The sequence below is a fragment of the Fulvia fulva genome, chromosome 1, assembly GCF_020509005.1.
Source record: "Fulvia fulva chromosome 1, complete sequence".
Taxonomy (NCBI): Eukaryota; Fungi; Ascomycota; class Dothideomycetes; order Mycosphaerellales; family Mycosphaerellaceae; genus Fulvia; species Fulvia fulva.
In genome coordinates this window covers 9884049-9901217 of record NC_063012.1, presented here as the reverse complement: position 1 = coordinate 9901217, position 17169 = coordinate 9884049, and the positions used below count along the sequence as shown (strand labels likewise).

At 48.8% G+C, this 17169-nt stretch overlaps 4 protein-coding genes across 4 annotated transcripts; 2 read left to right on the top strand and 2 right to left on the bottom strand.

Moving 5' to 3' along the window:
• Window positions 1–10804: 10804 nt before the first annotated feature.
• CLAFUR5_01990 (uncharacterized protein) lies at window positions 10805–12430 on the top strand (the record flags this gene model as incomplete). Its single annotated transcript, XM_047901138.1, has 1 exon — window positions 10805–12430. One exon carries the CDS (start codon window positions 10805–10807, stop codon window positions 12428–12430), a length of 1626 nt encoding a protein of 541 aa, XP_047755460.1.
• Window positions 12431–12698: 268 nt separating this feature from the next.
• On the bottom strand, window positions 12699–14493 carry CLAFUR5_01989 (Vacuolar membrane amino acid uptake transporter fnx2; the record flags this gene model as incomplete). The annotated part of the gene is made up of 2 exons (XM_047901137.1): window positions 12699–13759; window positions 13809–14493. 2 exons carry the CDS (start codon window positions 14491–14493, stop codon window positions 12699–12701), a joined length of 1746 nt encoding a protein of 581 aa, XP_047756646.1.
• A 328-nt stretch (window positions 14494–14821) lies between these two features.
• CLAFUR5_01988 (uncharacterized protein) lies at window positions 14822–15649 on the top strand (the record flags this gene model as incomplete). Its single annotated transcript, XM_047901136.1, has 2 exons — window positions 14822–14945; window positions 14991–15649. 2 exons carry the CDS (start codon window positions 14822–14824, stop codon window positions 15647–15649), a joined length of 783 nt encoding a protein of 260 aa, XP_047756645.1.
• A 360-nt stretch (window positions 15650–16009) lies between these two features.
• Window positions 16010–17085, bottom strand: CLAFUR5_01987 (uncharacterized protein; the record flags this gene model as incomplete). The annotated part of the gene is made up of 3 exons (XM_047901135.1): window positions 16010–16286; window positions 16422–16969; window positions 17011–17085. The coding sequence occupies 3 exons, from the start codon at window positions 17083–17085 to the stop codon at window positions 16010–16012; spliced, it is 900 nt and encodes a 299-aa protein (XP_047756654.1).
• Window positions 17086–17169: the final 84 nt, after the last annotated feature.

Genomic DNA, 17169 nt, shown 5'->3' with positions numbered 1-17169 from the left:
TATATACCTATAGGACGGCTATAGCTTCCTATATAAGGCGGGTGCGGCCTCTAGTCTACCTTCCTTTTGTTCTGAAGAGGAATAACTCTAATACGACTTTGTCGAGGGTGAAATACCGAGTTACTAACCCGGGCTTATAACCTATTAAATAGGTACGAGTTACGTAGTAGTAGAAGACGGCGGATTATACTAAAGACAAAGAAGGACCTAATAGGATAGCGTGTATCTATATATAGTATCGCTAGTGTTAGTATAGGTAGATGCTAGGTGTCCGGATGTTTGCTAGCCTATAGGCTAGCAAACCCTAGTCACGTGATCTAGTCACATGACACACCTACACCCATATACTTGTACTACGGCCTATATGTTCTTAACACTCCCACTCGGGCTATATAGTCTCCTACAATCCCTTTACGTAAGCTAGAGCTACCTTATAAAGTTTTAGAACTACTAGCTATTAAGGGGCTTTATTAACCTATTAGTAGCTATATCCTTTATATAGTAGTAGTCTACTATAATCTTCTTCTACTACTAGAGATGTCTAATATAGTTATATATAACATTAATATGCTTTGACCTTTTATATATATAGGCATCTTTAATAAGTGTCAAAGCGGCTTAGTTGTTACCTATAAGCTTGACTAGCCTTAGCTCGTTAATAGCGCCCCTGCTTGCCCTTATACTCGGCTAGAAAGAGCTCTTTCCCACTAGTTCTAGGCACCCCATTTCCCTGAGGACAGTAGCAAGAAATTGTGACTGCTTTATAGCTGCGTTCATAGCTATAAACTCAGCTTCTATTATTAATGTTGTAATAGACTTCTGCTTCCTACTTATCTAGGACATAGGTGATCCACAAAGGAACCACACGTATCCTAGAATTGAGACTCTATCCACTTTGTCTATAGCGTAGTCAGAGTCCGAGTATCCCTAGAGATTGCCCCCTTACTTTCTATATATAAGACCTAGGTCTAGGTACGACCGTAGGTATCGGGAGAGCTTCTTTAAAGCCTTTATATACTACTACGAGGGATTAGCAACAAATGAGCTAATTCTTCTAAGGGGGAATGCTAAGTCTGGCCTTATCATTATTATTAGCTATATCTAGGTACTATTATGACTCTAGTAATCCTATTTGTTATACCTCTTATCTATAGGCGCCGTAGGCACTAAATACTCTTAGCTCTCTATAGGTGATTAGGTTAGCGTAGCCTTCTCTCTAGCTATGTTCATCTTGGCTAAGTTAGCGTGGACATAGTGTCCTTAATTAAGCTTCAAAGTGCCTTAGGACCTGTCTCTTGTAATCCTTATTCTAAGGATCTTCGTAGGTTTACTAAGATCTTTAATCTTAAACACTTTTCCAAGCTCAGCCTTAAACTACTGAACATCTAACAGCTTCGGAGCTACAATAGGTATGTCATCTATATAGGTAAGGACCATAAGGTCTCTATCCGTATAGACAAGTAGGCATAGATCTACCTAGGACTAGGTAAATCTAATCTTCTCTAGCTTCGTAACATAGAGCTTGTTCCAGTCTCTAGCTGCTTGCTTAAGCCTATAAAGGCTTCGTAGGACCTTAAACACTATGTTTAGAGGTGCTTCAACTCCTAGGGGTAGGATCATATAGATGTCTTCAAGGAGGCTGCTTTAGGTAAAAGCATTATTCACATCTACTAGGTGCATCTCGACATCTCTCTTACACACTACTACTATGAATACTCGGAGAGTATTATGTCTAATAGTAGGTGTAAAGGTCTCTTCGAAGTCAACCCTATATTTCTATAAAAACCCTCTTATAACTAGTCTTGCTTTGAACTTCTTAATAGCTCTACTAATCATTCTTTTTATATCAAAGACCTACCTAGAAGTAATTAGATTCGCACCCTTTAGCGGTACAACTACTTCCTAGGTGTTGTTGCTTACTAAGGTAATAAGTTCGTTCTCGATTGCCTCTCTCTATATATGTCCCTATTCGGGGTCTCCTACGGCTGCCTTATAGGACTTTGGGATTAGCACTTCCTACTAGTAGGCTATAGCCTGCCTAATAGTAGCAAATGTATGTTCTTCTACGTCGTTTAGAATCTCCTCTACCTAGCTTATTATAGGGTCTAGATAGAACATCTAGGCGATAAGAGCCTTATAGTGTTTAGCCTTATACTCTTTAGAGTTATTATCTCCGTCCCCCCTTAACCTCTTATTGCCTATAACCTAAGGTGGCGCTAGGTGTTCGAATAGGTCGAACTGAACGACATCTTCTTTTTCTTTTATTAGAGTACCCTAATCTCCAAACTTCTGGTATTCCCTAGTGTCCTTTAGGGGAGGGGGAAGTTACACAGACAGCGGTTGCTATAGTGTTAATGACTCGGGTAGGTTCTGTATAGATCCACCGTTATCGGCCTTCGACAGTGCTGAAACCGCCTTAATATTTTCTCCTAGCCTTCGTAACGGTGTTTCTAATAATCCCCTATCGGAAAATTTCGCCCTAAAGGGCTTCCTCCCAACAGGATTGCGCTGTGGCGCTCGACTCGGCTAGTTAGTGAAGGTGATACCAAGATCTATATCTCCCCCCTTCTTATTCTCAAACCAGTCGACGTGACTATACGCTTTTATAGCTTTTATGTCGGGATCCTAGAACAGCCATTGTTTTGTGGTGTTTTCTGAGTAGCCTACAAACACGGCTTCTTTTCCTCGGTTTATCAACTTGTCTCTCCTCAAGCCTTGAGGTTGGGCTCTTAGGTCTACATAGACCACAGCTTTGTATCCCTAGACGCGGAAATGGTCGACTGACGGTACTTGACCAGTAAAGGCTTCTTCTAGTGAAAGAGCAATACCATCAATAATCGGACCATTAGGCAGTCTGTTTCTGATCATAGTCTGTGCTTACAAAGCTTCTGGCCAGAACTCAACTGGCATGCTAGAGTCTTTAAGCATAGCCCGGACTATGTTCTCAGAGGCTTGAATTGACCTTTCTACAGGTCCATTCTGAAGAGAGTTGTAGGCATTAGTTGTGTCCATCTGAGTGCCAAACTCCTTCTCCCACTCTTTTAGCAAGGCGAGAATTTCCTTTGCACCATCACTACGGATCGCAGACAGAAAGCACCTTGACTGCCGTTCTGCCTGGACCTTCCAATCCCGTAGGGCTGCAGGAGCGTCGCTCCTGGCCTTCAAAGGGATTACCCACTTCTTCCTAGAGAAGTTGTCTACAATCTCAAGCCAATATTTGTATCCTAGCCTAGAGACTGCGCCCTGAAAAGGCCCACAGATGTCAATGGAGATGAGGGCCAGCCTCTCCCCTTTCCTCTCTGTGGCAGGTCCTTTGAACTTCCTCATGTTTACAAGGGAGCAGACCTTGCAATTCTGGTGTTCAGAAGGAACAGGAATGGGATCTTTCTTGTCAGTGACTCTATACAGGTTTCTTAGCAGTCCCTTGCCAAGGTGTGCACATCTTCTATGCCATAGCTCCTACTGATCTTCGGACTCAGTGTTAGCCATAGCGGTACCGTCACGTTCTTAAGAGAGTATGCTAGCATGCTGTGGCTCAAGAATTTCCGAGATCGAGTGGATAAACGGTACTCCTCCTCGAAGTTTGGTCTGGACAACGGGTTTACTAGACAAGGATTTTAGGGTGAAACTAGGTGGTTGGACAGCAAACTGTTAGCTGAACTGATTCTACGAAACAAGACTAACTCTAAGGCTAGGAACAAACAGGACATTTTCTAAGACAATTTGCTTTCTAGAAGGACCACCTATTACTGCACTTCCTATATATGTAGCTTGTAGATAGCCACCCCTAACCTTGATCCACTTCCTCTTTTGAAGAGGCTTTAGTGTCCTGAATAGTGAATCTTGGTCAGTTATATGTGATGATGTATAAGAGTCAAGTAACCACTCGGACGAGGGGTACTTGCCCTTGGCTTCCACAGTGGAATGTGCAACCTCATCAACATCATTATCTTCTGATGGTATCTCAGAGTCTGATGCGTCTTCCTGGGTCGCATAGGCCCTTACAGGCTTACTAGAGGAGGCCTTTGGCTTGCGGCTCTCCTTCATCTGCTTTGTAAGGTCCGTTATTACCTTGAGGACATCACGAAGGTTTAGTAATAATGACCTCCTACGAGGTGGTGACGGTTGTCTCTTAGTAGGGTAGGTAACCCTAGCTAGTTTGTCCTTGTTCCTAACAGCCTACTAAGCTACAGAAAGGTGTAGGCACTTGCTTATAAAATGGTCACTATTGTAGAGATGGCACGTGAGCTTGCCCTAGAAACCCTTCTTAGCGAACATAGCTGTCCCTTAATAAATTATTGATTCTTGCTTCTCCCTAAGGATTGTAAGAATGTCTTGTAGTGAGAGATTTACCTAGGCATCAATTGCATCGCGAATTGAGCTAAATAAGTCTAGTAGAGCTGCTAAGAGTTGCTAGATCTTTCTGTCCTCAGTCTTAATGTCTTAGAACTAAGGCGAGATTAAAACAGCCCTCCTTACAATTGAGCTAAGCTCCTACTAGGCGTTATCTATTGACTGGTCCTCTGTTATCACGAAATTGGTGTATTACTAAAGCAAACTTCTTCTAGTAGCGAGAAGTCTTCTCTTATATTTAGCTTCAGCCTATTCCTATAACTCCTTCGTATACCGGATCTCGTATATTATCTCTTAGTCATCTGTCGACAGACAGATATACATCTTATATAGGGCCGTTACATTGTGCCGTCTGTACGATGCCTTCCTTATCGCTTGATCCAAAGGAAGGGATGACTCCGATAATATAGAGGGTGTCGCTAGGGTTATAGCGGGAATGTCCGTAATAATGTCCTCGAGGACCTAGTCAACCTACTTTAATACTAGGTGTATTCTTATTAGCTTGAACTATGTTTCGTAGTTCTCTCTTATTAGAAGAGGTGCTGCTCTCTTTCTTATGAACCTAGTCTCGTTCTCCATTTTTGTAAGTTAAGGGATAGGTTAGCTGCCCTTAGGTAATAGGATATATTCGGTCGTACGCGATTAGATCGATAGGAGGTGAACCGAACGCGAGGTTAATAGTAGAGAGAATGGCTATCTACTAGAAAGCGAGGAAAGTCGGTCGTAAGGATAGTATTAGTACTAAGACACTATAGCGTAACTCTCTTAGTAGAGGGGGTTTCTAAGACACTACGGCTCTCTTAGAATAAATAGTTAGTCGATACGAACGCGATGTCCGGAGAGCGACTCTTCTTAGTAAGCTCGCCTACTTGTCTAAGGTATTAGCATAGGCTCCCTGACTCGGAGTCTAATAGTGCCTCACTAGGCTCTTTTACGTCTTATATGTACCTATAGCACGGCTATAGCTTCCTATATAAGGCGGGTGCGGCCTCTAGTCTGCCTTCCTTTTGTTCTGAAGAGGAATAACTCTAATACGACTTTGTCGAGGGTAAAACACCGAGTTGCTAACCCGGGCTTATAACCTGTTAAATAGGTACGAGTTACGTAGTAGTAGAAGACGGCGGATTATACGAAAGACGAAGAAGGACCTAATAGGATAGCGTGTATCTATATATAGTATCGCCGGTGTTAGTGTAGGTAGATACTAGGTGTCCGGATGTTTGCTAGCCTATAGGCTAGCAAACCTTAGTCACGTGATCTAGTCACATGACACACCCACACCCACATGCTTGTCCTACGGCCTATATGTTCTTAATAGATGCTATACTTCTCCTTTATATTACGTATAAGCAAGAACCACTTCTCGATAACGTCTAGATCTTCTATTAGGGCTCGCTAACGATCGTATCTACGTGTTATACGAACCTTTAGCTCACGATGCCGCCTAATAAACCTGTCTGTCTAATTAAGACCAGCGGGCTTAAGACCCTTCTCTTATAGTAATGAATCGGCCATTGCTCGTACACTAGCCTTTAATAGCGGGAAACCTCTAAGATCTAGCTCGAGTATGTACTCAAGTATCACCCTCTCTTCTAGCTCTGTAAGCTTCTTCGAATTGGGCTCGTAGTCACCCCGAGGAGGTCGTCTATTCAATCGATACCCTAGTATAGTTCGAGACGCGTCGTATACCTTTGTAGCAAGTCGATTCGTGATTGTCGCGTCGCGTTTCGTGGCCTGGATAGCTAAGGTCAGTTTGGCCTCGTTTAAAGACAATACACGCTGTAATAGTGGTTGTATAGCTGTATCTGTAGAAGTGGTACAGTTCTTGGCAAAAGTGGCCCGCTCGGTGGTGTGGCCCGCTCGGTGGTGAAGCACGTTAGTACTTTTGTCTTTTCTAAAAGTTAGAGCTTCGAGACCTTATGTCGCGATCCGAGCGTGCACATAGGCAACATCCTATCATCAAAACTGGAGGCTACGTACGCCAAGAATCAGGTGACTGATTAGTCACCTGCAGCCTCTTCAAGAGCAACACTTGTCTATTCTAGATAGACACATGCAATACACAACCTGCTTTTGAAACACCCTATATGAGCCCGTACAATAACTTCCCACACTTCTAACGTGATACCTTAACTATCAATGTAGTCCAAAAGCAAACTTAGATCTGTGCGACAATAACCTGTTGTGTTTCAACTTAAGATGGCAAATCCAGGTGTCTTAGCGGACATTCTGAACCCGGTGTTTCCAGACCCTCGCAAGCTCGGCTCCTGGTGGCTTCACTTTAACACCAACACCGAGCGATAGCAGCGGTCTGATGTAGGAGATAGGATGTTCATATTGCAGGGATCTCCTTCCATCGAACTACTTGGCTGCTGTTTCGGGACATTCCAACAACGTCCTCTACATTTGACTGGACTGGTGTGCCGGCGTGATGTCCTCGGCGAATTCTCTGTCAGCCTGAGCAGTGACCGTACGAAGAGGAGCAGTCTTGTTAGTCCATTACTTCTCGTCAATGACATACTCGCCACTGCCCTCGCCGTCGTCTCGCCTTACTTTTGGAAAGTGTAGCACACAGTGTGGTGTCAGCTATGACATATACACAATGCGGCGCTTCTGCAGGAACAATATCGCTTACAAATGAGGGCACACCAATCAATAGGATACAGTCCTGGGCATAGTTTTTACAACCTCTGTATTTACGCTAACCCCTTCCGGCTATCCATGTCCATCTCAGAAGGTGTTGCTACCTTCAATCTCATTATCCACACACTCACACACGCGCTATCTATCGCCACCATGCCGAAGGGACGCGTCTTTACCGAATTCGAGAAGGGCGAGATAGAGTCTCTTCACAAACACCCCTACTGGCCGCTGCAGCAGATTGCAGACGCCCTTCACACTAACAAAGGCTCTGTCTCTTCAGTAATCTCACGGCTTGAAAGAGTGCCACCTTCCACACCGAAGAAGAGAGGCCCACCACCTGTAATCAACACCTCCAAGCGTCAGCGACTTGTCCATCGAGCCACCACTGATGCCAACAGCCGCCGCCTGCGATACGAACAGATTGCCGCGATAGAGGGCATCTTCAGCGACGTCCGGACAGTAAGAGCTGCGTTTGAGAAGGAGGGCTTCTTACGATATGTCGCAACACGCAAGCCGTTGTTGACTGAGAAACACAAGGAGGCACGGCTTCGATGGGCAAGGGCTCATATTAAATGGACAGTGGAACAGTGGGCTCAGGTCCTTTGGACAGATAAAGCTTCATTCAGGTGTGGAATATTCGGACAGGTCTATGTGACACGCAGGGCAGATGAGGCTTATCACGAACACTGTCTTACAGCACGCTTCCGCAAGTTCTCAGCCTGTATGATATAGGGCTGTATCTCTGCAGATGGACCTATAGAAGTCTATATATTCGAGAAGGGCTCTGTCGACGGTGAGGTGTATCGTAGCCAGATTGTCCCTCTTATCCACACGGCAATTGAGAAGCAGCGAGTGTTAACAGGCTCGCAGGACTGCATTGTTATGCAAGACAACGCCTCAATCCACAAGGCGAAGGCAACGGTGAGTCTATTCAAGGATAAGGGCCTACACCTTATGAAATAGCCAGCCAATTCACCAGATCTCAACCCTATTGAGAATCTATGGGCTCTTCTTAAGCATAGGGTAGGTGCTCATTTTCCTACAACACGAGATGAGGTAAAAGCTGCTATCAAGATTGAATGGGCCAAGCTCACACCTGAGGACATACAACGGATATGCAAGAGTATGCGAGAACGCTGCGAGGCAGTAATAGCCAACAATGGAGGACACACCAGGTGGTGAGCTACGCCAAGCAGTGGATACATCCTTCCTAATGAGGAAAGGTGGAAGAATAGGGGTTGTAAAAACTATGCCCAGGACTGTAGCCAGTGTCGATGACTCGAGGCAAGAGTCGCAATGTCGCGTCAGAGCAACATCCGTAGACCTCCCTGTCGCACGACCGGACGCACAATCTCTGTTGTCGCACCGGAGATTGTGTCGATTCAATGCGTATGTTTGTTGTTCTTCCCACCACAACGCTTGCGCTGTTGCATAGAATAACCTTACGGCTCTGGTTGTCAGAATCGCAGGCTGAACTGACATTGGTCTTGTCATGCAGAACTTGCTTTTGATGGTGTCGGTCTTCTTGCCGGAATACACACGACTGGCGCACTCCTGGCGCTTTATGAGACTGGTCTCTCACTCCGTCCACCTTGGTGTCCCTCCAGCTGATTCCAACAGGTGGTCTAAATGATTGGTTGTTCGCGTTCGCGGTAGCCTGCGGCTTGCTAAGCTCACGGAAACTCTGACTACGCAGCGACATTGGTGGCATCCTTGGAAGTTATTGTTGCAGTGAATTCAGAAGCTTGCTTGCGTTGATGCCATCTACACGTGAGTGAGCGTGCTCATATATAAACCTGCGCCAAGATGTATACGTCAGGGATTGCGCAGTGCTTGCGCAATCACAGAATGTGGGTGAATGCCAAAGAACGAGCTAGCAAATCTCCAAACCGCTAGCAAATCTCCAACGCCCTCCCAGCCTCGTACCGGTAGCGCCGGCTAAATTCAACAGTAATACAACAGCATTGCTTACGTCGACAGTAGCACTATGATCTTACGCGTAGTTTTTTCGCGATTGGGACTAACGATGTTAGCAGTTCGTTGCTCTTCAGGACCGGTGCTGTTGGTGTCTGTCGACTCAATCGAGGCTTGAGCCATCTGCGCATTGTGCTCTTTTTGCTGTTAGACCCGTCATTCACGCAGTCTTTGCTGAGCGTATTCCGCATCCTTCTACTTTTCAAGTCGCTGCTGTCGAAGCTGTTCCTGAGGCCGTTCTACGATCTGCGTTGTGCAAAAGTATTCTATTCTGCTCGAGGAAGGCTTCTGGGATCTGCGTGATGCGCTTTTACATCATAGCATTCAGTCGTGGCTGTTTTGGCTGTTGACATTGTCGAACATCCATCCTGCTGTGTCATGGCCATGGCTCTAATGAGCGATGTGGTTCGCGTTGCCGAAAGGGCATCTACAATTAGTATTGTCATGTGCCTTGCTTGACTCTGACCAACTCCGCACCAGAGGATTCTCCACCTCCGTCGATGTGCGCTGTCCTCGCTGTTGAAGGCTCCTTCTCAGTTACGTTGCGCTTGACTTCATCGTGCAGGCTCCGTCAGCTAATTTGCGCTTCCGCGCCAAGGGCTCCATCTCTGTCAATGTACACTTTCACCGCAATTGAAGGCTCCATCTCAATCACCTGACACTTTCCTCACCTATGGAGGTTCCATACTAGTCAATTTGCGTTTCTTCAGCAATGGAGGCTCCATCTCTGTCGATGTGCGCTTCCTCGCCAATGGATGTTGCCTCTTAGTGGCGTGGCGATTCCCTGACTGTCCGCACGCATCCTCCTTCCAAAGACCTTCAGCACAAGCAATGAGTGGTGTCGCATATCGATCGAGTTTACAATGAGTGCCTTCATCGCAATGGCAACCGTCCGATTCCTGCCCCCGTTGCTAAGGTGGCCGGTGGAGAGATTGCTTCCACTTCGCCGCGAGCCTGTGGGGCCTGAAGTGGAAAAGAAAACGAGCATGTGGGAGGTTGCTGTTGCTTTGAGGGTGGTGTAAAGAACGTGGGCGCTGGAAGCAGGCATTTTCGTTGTTTTGCTTTCCTTCGCTGAGATGTTTGGGCCCTCACTGATGGGTGGTTCAGCCGTTTACTTGCACGATCTCTGATATCGTGCCAAGCCGAGGCGCTGATGCAGTCGATCTCTAGGTGCGCGCCCTCCACTGAGCAACGCATTGTTTCCGACGTAGCTGCAGTGACCTACGCAGCTGCTTAGTAGGCCATCCACAAGCAGTTGTGTTACTAGCCTAAGCTGAGCGCCGTTTGGGTGCCACCATCTTAGCTTCCTAATTGTCTTTCACATCGTGGCCATGAACGAACAGCTCCTTCTCTGGACGAGATTATGAACCTTTGACTTTCGATCGCCACAGCGTAAGACAGGTGCGATCTGATGCGATCTGAAATGCTACAGAGCAATCTGCAAGCCATGACAGCGTTGAAAACTGTCACGCAAGCGCTCCTTCCTGTTTCGGTACTAGCTCGGTAGTGAAGTGAATGTTGCTTATGGAGCCTTGCACGTCCACTACTCGTTATTTCCACGTCTCCGCCCGTGCAAACCTGAGTTTGGTGAACGGAGATGATTCGAAAGTTCCCGAAGCACACCTGACGCACATTCACTCCGCCTCAAGTCACGTTTTACAGCACAACCAAGAGTCCGTGCACCTGCAGCAAGCGGACATCAAAACCTCACACCACTCTTCCAACTTCCCTTCCACAAACAACGCCACGCGACGACGCAAAACTTCAGACTCGACCACCACACCAAGTCAACCTGAAGCAAATCAACATTCAACAATCATCACAACCATCAACAATGTTCTCCATTCCGGCCACGATTGTCGCGTTGTCTGGCCACAACATCATGATTGCTGAAGCATTCGCCAACATGACCCCCAAAACTGCTAAAGTTGAAAGCAAGCACCGCTTCCGCAACATGAAGAAGTCCATCGTGGCGAAGGGCGAGAGGACCATCGCCAAGGTCGAGAAGAAGATGAAAGCCATCACACACTCGAAAGTGCATGCCGAGATCAAGAAGCGACACACTACTACCACTGTCGAGCTGCTCGACACTAAGATGCAGCTGACTGACACTAATGCTAAGCTCAATGCTGAGAAGGGGTTGCGCGCGGAGTCAGAGCGGAAGCAACTCGAGGCGGAAGAGAAGGTCGAGGCTCTCACTCGAGAGGCGCAGAATGCCAGAGAGGAGGTTGTTGCAGCAGAGGCAGCTCGCATCAGTGCCGAGCAGCATATGACCCAGATCGGCGGAGAACTCCTTGCCGCTAAGCAGGACTTCAACAGTATCATCGAGGACGTCCAGGTCGCGGAGAAGCGGTGGACTTTCGAGCGGGGGGCAAATGAGGAGTATCGCGAGGATGCTGAGAACAAAATCACCGAATTGAAGCAAAAGGTCGCGAACTCGGAGAAGCAGCGCGCTGCGCTTGCTGTTGAGCAAGATGAGTTGAAGGCTCAGTGCGATACCACTCAAGAGGCCCTTGAGGACATGCGCCAGGAGCTCGCCGCCCCGGAGGAGAAGTGCGCTGGCATTTGCAGCGACAAGCAGAGACTCTCCCAGAAATACACTACCGCCGAAGAGAAGATCCAGACTCTTTCCACGAAGAACGACGACTTGAAGAAGCGCAAGGAGGAGTTGAAGAGCAAGAATGAAGGCTTGCAAGAGGAGAACGACGAGCTGAAGGGCGACTTGTTTGTCCAGAAGAGCAAGGTGTTGAACCTTGAAGCACAGTCTGCGCTCCAGGGCAACGCGAAGTGTGCGCGAGCAGGCCATGAGCAGAAGCAGCGTGCAGATCAGCTCCAAATTGAGCTGCAAAACCAGCAAGGCAAGACGGCGCAGTTGATCTCAACGTTGAAGAAGATCCTGCCAGCGGCCATTCCATTGCCGGACGATGCTACGCTGGAGAACCTCGCCGCTATGGTCATCAAACACCACGAATACCTCGCCGAGAAGGTCCAAGTCGCGGAGGCCAAATTCCAAGACCTCAACTCGCACTGGAAGATTGAAGACGAGAAGATGCACACGCTTGCCGCCGATGCCCGTACAAAATTGTTCGATGCCGGAATCATCACGCAAGGTGCGGCCGCTCTTGAGCAGCGCGTCAAGATCGCCGAGCAGCACGCCTCCAAGCTCCCGAAGCTACAGGCTGACCACGATAAGCACTTCAACGCTGCCAAGCAACTCTGCGCCGAGCTCAAGACCAAGAAGGAGAGCGTCGAGAAATTCGGCAAGATGATCACCACCCAGAACGTCCAAATCAGCCAGCTGAAGAAGGAGCTGGCGGAATTCAAGGATAAGGAGGGTGGTGATGATAGTGAGGCGATGAAGAAGTTGAAAGGTGAACTGGAGATGGCCAAGTATGAGCTTGACATGGCGCAGATTGAAGTGAGACAGGCGAAGAAGGCTGCTGCTGGTCGTCCGGCATAGATGGGAGACTTGGAACGAAAGGATCGGAGCGAGGCTCATCTATAAGTCGAGCAAGAGCCAGCCATGAGGAAAGGATGGTGCCGACAAGGCACTAATGCATGATATTGGCACTGGAGAAGTGTGTCGGCGGATATTACATTGACGTTTTGCGTGTTTTCGTGGGGTACTGGCGCCTTAGCATAGCATGATCAGCAAACAAGAACTGCAGCGAATGTTTAATACTGCACTTACCACACTCGATCATCGTACAAGTCTGCCCGGCCACCTCTTACTTGCTTAGCCTCGTGTCCCTGATGAACCAAGCACTAATAGCTGCCCCCAGTACAAGCGCAACTTGCAATCCGAAGGCCGCATTTGTGCTTTTCGCGAAACAATTCTCGACAACGTGCCTAACCTTCGGATCGAGCTGTCTCAAATATGCGAGACTCTGTCTTACCTTCTCCGCAATATCCAATGCCTCGCCCTCCGGCAGTCCTAGTTGTGGCAGTTCACTCGCAAGACTCTTGCGCAAAGCCTGGTTCGCTACAGTCGCGGAGATGGAAACGCCGAAGACGCTTCCAAGAGATCGGAACAGATAGCTACAAGCTGTAGCTACAGCTTGATCTTCATGAGAAGCGTTCGCGATGATTCCTATCAAAGTTGTTGTGATGCCGTTCCCATTGCTGAAGCCAGCTAGGCACATTCCGAGGACGATGCCAATAGTGCTATTCAAAAGAATGCCACTCATCAGGAATATTGTGAAAGTCCCCAAGGCTAAGCCTGCATATACGATGACAGTAAGCCAGTAGTATTTTCCGGTTCGTCGCATGTAGTAACCTGCATGAAGACTTCCAAGCACGCCGAAAATCACACCTGGGATCAGTCGAAGGCCGGCTCCAGTGGCTGTGACATGATCCACGACCTGGAAGTAAAGTGGAATGTAGAAGATCGCTGCCAACCATCCAGCCATGGAGAAGAAGTTGCAAAGGTAGGTAGCGATCATCGTGCGGTCAAATATGATGTGGCCTGGTCCGAACGGCTCGACTGCGAGGTTCATCTCGACTAAAACGAAGATGATAAATAGTGGTATCGAGGTTGCCAGCGGAATGTAGGCGACCGGTGCAGTCCAGCTGACATTACTGCCGCGGTCCAGTGCTAGGCAGAAAGTTGACACAGCGCTGAGCAAGATGATAGCACCGGGAAAATCGATCCGTCGTAGACTCTTTCTCCAGTCTGCTTGCTCACGCTGCGGCAAGTGGAGTGCAAAGGTGACCGCCAGGAATGCTATCACACAGAGGGGTACTTGAATTAGAAATGCCCATCGCCAGCCGATGTAGTCTACGGCGATGCCTATCGCCAGTCAGAAAAGAGTTGCAATTGGTGACGAGACTTGACTTACCTCCAATCGGCGCGCCAGCACTAGAACCAGCAGCAAACACAATGTTTACATATCCCTGCCACTGCCCTCTCTCCCTTAAGGTACAAACATCGCTCAACAGAATACTCACAACAGTCGTCATGGCACCTCCTCCAATTCCGGCAAAGGCCCTCGCCGCAATGAGCTGATTGATATCCTGCGCAAGACCACACCCAAGACATCCTAGGCCAAAGACCGTGTACCCAAACAGCAGACACGCCTTCCTCCCGAAGATGTCAGACAACTTCCCATACAATGGCTGAAACGAAGTCAAGGTCAGAAAGTATGCGGTAGCAATCCAGGAAGTCATGCTCAACGCATTGAGCTCCGAACCAATGCTTCCATAGCTGCTGACGATAATGGTTTGGTCGGCCGCGGAAAGGAAGACACCGACTACCACGGCCGGGAAGATGTACTTCATACGCTTCTTGACATCGGGAAGGCCTTCGTACTGCTTCTGTCGATTGATAGAAGTGTTGGTCTCTTGGCGTTCAAGAGTGTCATCGTCCTCGGCGGCGGCCAGATCTTTGTGGAATGTGCCATTGCCATTGACATGATGAGATGCTGGGAGCGGACCTTCTGGTGCTAAACTGTCTGTGGGCTGGACGTTGTATAGCAATGGTGAAGTCTCCGTAGCGTTGCCATTTTGAAGCTCCTCTTGAGGCATTCTGTGGGCAGGATGGAGGAAGAAAGGACGGAAAGAACGATCAGTACTACCACTCCATGTCGTGCGAAAAGACCTACAACACCGAAGGAGAAGGATGAAACAGCTCAAGACGTGATCGCCAATAGCTCCACTATGTCCGGCGAAGAAAGAGAGGCGAGAAGCTGACGGAGGACGTGAAGTCGCGCTATCGTGGGACGCACAGACGTCTTGGCCGCGATGGGTTCTAGGCGGGCCGGCGCTAGCCGGATTGGAGCTCCACCTTGTTGAGCTCTTGTTGATCAACGAGAACTACTCCGCCATATCCGACCATCGCCAGTAGATATGGAGCATGTCAGGAACAGGAGAAGATGACCGTGTGGAGAAGCCGGAGGAAGCACCACGCGGTGTTGGCGGTGAGGAGCATGACAAGGACGATGCGGTAGCTCACGCGATCAAGGCTAACGATGGAGACGGTATGTGGAAGCAAGATCGTGTAGCATAGTACTGACGGGATATAGCTCACACAGCCTCACGTGTAGACGCTACGATCGACGATGATGACATGCATGGAGCTCTGCCGCCTGCAGAAGATGAGCAGGACGACGAGGACGAGGACGAGGACGAGGACGGAGACAGCGGGGGCCTACTATATCCCGAGCCAGACCAAGACGCACCACTGTTACCACCATCCGACTTCCGTCCATTCTTCACCTTAGTCGAAGATGACACCGGCGAGCACCATCACCCGAATGTCCACTACGTCTTCGCCGACGATGATCCTGACATCTTGACATCGGCTGCTCTGGAAACGCTGCAGGAGTCGAAGCACGAGAGCAGAGTGGAGCAGCGCTTCGTGATCCTAGACCTTGCAGCAGATGGTACGGAGCTCGTCTCAGCGACATCGTTGTCGCCAGACTGGCAAGCTGTGCAAACGAAGCTCACAGCCGCGCCAAGCTGGGGTGGACATGACGGGAAGAGTGCAGACAAAGGAATGATGCTCACCATATCGGGACGAGAAGCGAGGAAAGAGGGCGCGGGCAAGGACAAGATACGGAAGGGCGACATTGATGCATTGCTGAAGGCGTTCGACGAGCATATGGGGAGCTTGGATGGAGTTCTTGTCACGGAGGAGACGGATGCGATTATGGATACCCCAGCTGCTGATGAGGCGGCTTGATAGATTATGATTGATGAATGATGAGGTCTGACACCATGGGTCCGGCCTGAGACGGCCGTTGACTTTCCACACAACCGATGAGCGGGATGAGTAACAGAACAGTAGGGCGTGGTCTCCATACCGGCACAAAAAAGGAAACTTACTGGACGCGATAACATGATCGAAATGTGTATCGTCAGACTTCAAGCGGACAGCTCTACATTGAGATGTTCGCTGCCTAAACCCATGCTATCAACGTCCCGAGGAACTCCCGCACCAGCCAAGCAGATCCATCGACGTTGCTACCAATCGAAGTGGTAGAAATCACCAACTCTTCTGGATTTGATCACTCTTCCGGGACGCAGTCGCGGCGCGTACCAGTCAGACGTCCTCGCTTGGCTTGACGTCCATGTTTGGATGCCATTCCAGTGCTTGATCCTGGAGATACGCCTTCACTCCACCTGATCCGAGCCGGTGCGATGCCTTCCTGTAGCGGGGAAGTGGACCATCCGAGTAGGAGATGCAGACCCTCATGTCCTCAACCGACTGTGGCCTGGGATGTTTTGTGTCTATCAGAAGGCTGGCCACGATCTCTTCACCCTCAAGGACGTCGTCCATTTCTTGTCCATCGAGTTGATCTCGTACAGTCAATATATCCCTAGCCCGACGAAAGAGTTAGCGATGCTCCGCATTCGACTAACAATGTCTCGGCGGCATCAGCTGGCGACCCAGCTGTAATCGGCGTTTATGGGCACCTGTGACAGATTGACTTGCTTGCCTTGTCTGTGCTTACCTGATCTTTACTCCAGCGACCTGCGATACCGAGTAGACCACCCGATCGAACGGCATCAACCACCAGTCCTCAGTCTGGTCCCAATACATTCGACTCATTGTGATCTCCTGGCAAGGCGGGTCGGTGACAAACTCGTCCAGAGACAGCGATCCAACTTCGACAAGCGAGGGCAGCCGGAGCGTCAACTCGAAGTAGTCGTCATTTTCGTCTGCATAGTGCCCGGTGGTCTCGGTAACTTTGACGGTATGAACCTTCTTCAAAGATGGATTCACTCGAATCCAATCCTCCGCGTCGTAGATAGCGTTGGTGAATCTGGAGTTACACAGCGCCTTCCTCACCATTTCCGCAATATCTTCATCCTCAGTGATCTCTAAAGAAAGGTTCGAGCCTCCTTCGACGACTCGAGCGCGGCGGATAGCCCATGAAGTCGAGATAGCATCGCGCCAGCTTCTGTTGACGAGCTTGAGCTCCCGTATCTGACATGAAGCCAGCGCATCCTCGGCGTGCAAAGCAGTAGGTTCATTATAGTATTCGCTCAAGATGTTTCTCTGCACGAGGTGCCAGTATGACTCTGGCCACTATCACATACCTGGTGCGCGTCCACTTGGCAGATGATGATCTCGAGTAGCTCGGCAATGTCGAAGACTTGCTGTGCGGCAGGCATGGTGTTTGACTATTGGCGTGTGGATTCCAAGAGGGCATTATTACGAGACCAATGTGGTCTGGAGATGTGGTGTTGTGACGAAGG